General features: G+C 52.1%; 1 protein-coding gene across 1 annotated transcript in view; it reads left to right on the top strand.

Moving 5' to 3' along the window:
• The window catches only part of ICOSLG (inducible T cell costimulator ligand), a 13,356-nt gene that overhangs the window by 1,115 nt on the left and 9,747 nt on the right, over nt 1-2,494 (top strand). The window contains exon 3 of the mRNA XM_057378914.1: nt 35-234. Within this exon, the coding sequence (XP_057234897.1) occupies nt 35-234 (200 nt within the window). The remainder of the gene's footprint in view (nt 1-34; nt 235-2,494) is intronic.

Below are 2,494 nucleotides of genomic sequence, written 5' to 3'. Positions count from 1 at the left end.
CGCAGAGCATCGGTGGGGATGGGCGAGTGCCTGAGCCCCGCACGGTCAGGACGGGCTGTGCCCCGGTCCCCGGTCCCCGCAGAGCATCGGCCGCTCGGAAGGCGGAAATCCCCGTGAGGGTGAGGCGTGGGAGGGAAAAGGGAACGGCCTGAAGCGGGCGGATCGGCTCGGATCGGCACGGCACGGCTGTCTCGGCTCGGCTCMGCACGGCTCGGACACGATGAAGCCGCGAGGGTGAGTGGTGGTCGCGGGGGAAGGGTCGCTGCTCCCGCTCCGGGGCTCCGGGGGCTCACGGCCGCCGCTTCCCCGCCCGGGATGCGCATCCCCCGAGGGGAAAGGCGAGTTCTGCGGCTGCTGCAGCGGGCGGGGAGGACGCTGGGGGAGTTGGGCTGCTGAGCTGGAGCCTGGGGCGAGCCCCGGACCCGGGACAGTCTGCGGACAAGGTCCCGTTCCCGGCAGCGCTCCCGGAGCCGCGGGGTGGGCAGAGAGCCGGGTGCCGCCAGACCCCGTCCGTCCGCGCTCAGCGAGGGCTCCCGGCAATTAACGGGCCTTTTATGGATATTTTCAGTTGAGGGATTGCGATGGCACCTGACTCACCTGGGGTTTATTGCCCAGGGTAGAGCTGCGTTACAGCCGGTGTTGCGAAAGCTCCGCAGGTGACCTGTTTGGGACATCTGCTGGTGAGTGAAGAGCCGTGTCGCTACAAGGTTAGGGGACAAAGTGGCTCTCAGCAGTGGAGCAAAAACCCCAAAGCTGGTATTGCAAGCATYAGGATATCTCCTGCCTGGCTAGATTGTGCCACAGCAGCAACATCCCATGGCTCTAAGATGAGTGGTGATGGAAAAGATGAGACGCTGGTAAAAAGAATAATCTCACCCAGCAAGAATGTATGAAAGGGGAAGTGCGACTTTCTCCTGTTTCACATGGCATTTTAAAAAACTTGTGGAAGAGGAAGGTGTGGGAAAGAATTGAAAGAGCAAAAAAAAATCCAAAGTATTTATTTATAATTAGAAGAGCAAGAACCTAAAACTCTAGGGCAGCTGTGCTTGCACTTAATTAAGCTCACTGCTAGAGTGATGGACACGGGAGTGTATGTAGAGGGCAAAAAGGAGGTTTCTCYGCAGGTAGAGTGTTTTTCCCTTTTTCCAATTAAAGGAAATTAAAGATATTCCAGGGGAGTATGGAGGGCTTACACTCCGAGTAGGAGGATGAGACATCTCTGGATCTGTCCAACCCTGACTGTGGCATCATTTACTAAAATAAGAAATCGAGATCCACTTTGTATACAAACATATGAGAATCGGTTCTGGCTGAAGATCTCAATTTTTGCTGACATTAGCAATTGCCTGCCTCGGGAAATTCCCTAGAGAGTCCCATAAAGATCATTTATTGTTTGCATTCACTTCAAGTGGGTTGYTATATTCATGGCTTCTGATTTGGGTGGGGAGTAATAAAACAAACCCAGGCATGGGATTAAGAAAGACTGCATWAGCTGAGCTTGCCAAGACAGATCTGGCACAAAAGTGGTGATTCCTGCACAGCATTAAAATGCAACTGGAATTCAATACAAAGCCACGTGCAAAAGCCACTGCCACGGACAAAAAATGTTCACTTGGGAGACTTCCTTTGAAACCGATAGCAGATTTACTGAAGTAATAGAGCAGAAATGTCCACACTGGGCATCCACTTGAACTTTTCAAGCCTCATCAAATCATTTCAAAGGACAGAGGAAAAGGAAATAAAGTGTTTTCTCAATACAAAATGTAATACAATTCAGTCTGGTTCTGCCCTTAAGTTTCTCCACCTCAGTCTCTGGAAATGAGACTTAAAGTAGAAGTAGATTTTGTGTCAGAAATGTCCTGTGCTTTCTGCATGGGAAGCCAAATATGTTTGGGAGCATCATAATTTTTTGGGAGGGTCAGATGGGAATTAGAGACACTCYTCCACAGCAGAGGAGGAGTGCCCAGGTGGTGCCCAGGCAGGTGGCAGGAGCAAATCTGGGCAGAAGCAAAGCTGTGCCTGGGAAGTGATGCAAGAATTCCTGGGCTTGGCTGGACAAAGGAGCAGAAGCTGTGGGGAAAGGGCAGGGGGAAAAGAGAGGGGGACTTTTTAAAGCACAGCAAAGTGAGAATTGGTTGCTGAGGAGTGAACTGAAGTTAGGGCTTGGAGGGAGGAGGGCCAGACAGAGCAGAGCTGGTTTGGAGGGAAGGCAGTGCCCAGTGTGGGTGGGAGATCCTGCAGCTCCATCCTCTTGCAAAGGTGAGCTGGGTGTGCTGGTGACAGGCCAGCGCTCCTGTCCCTCTGTCCCTCCTGTCYCTCTGTCATCTCAGCTTTGAAGCTTTATTGCAGCTGGGGCATCATGTAGGCGGGCAACTGCAGCCAAGAGTTCTCATCCAAAACCTTTCCTTTCCTTTCCTTTCCTTTCCTTTCCTTTCCTTTCCTTTCCTTTCCTTTCCTTTCCTTTCCTTTCCTTTCCTTTCCTTTCCTTTCCTTT

The sequence above is a fragment of the Malurus melanocephalus genome, unplaced genomic scaffold, assembly GCF_030028575.1.
Source record: "Malurus melanocephalus ecotype Western Australia unplaced genomic scaffold, MMel_1.1 scaffold_379, whole genome shotgun sequence".
Lineage (NCBI taxonomy): Eukaryota > Metazoa > Chordata > Aves > Passeriformes > Maluridae > Malurus > Malurus melanocephalus.
This window is presented reverse-complemented; position numbering and strand designations above follow the sequence as displayed.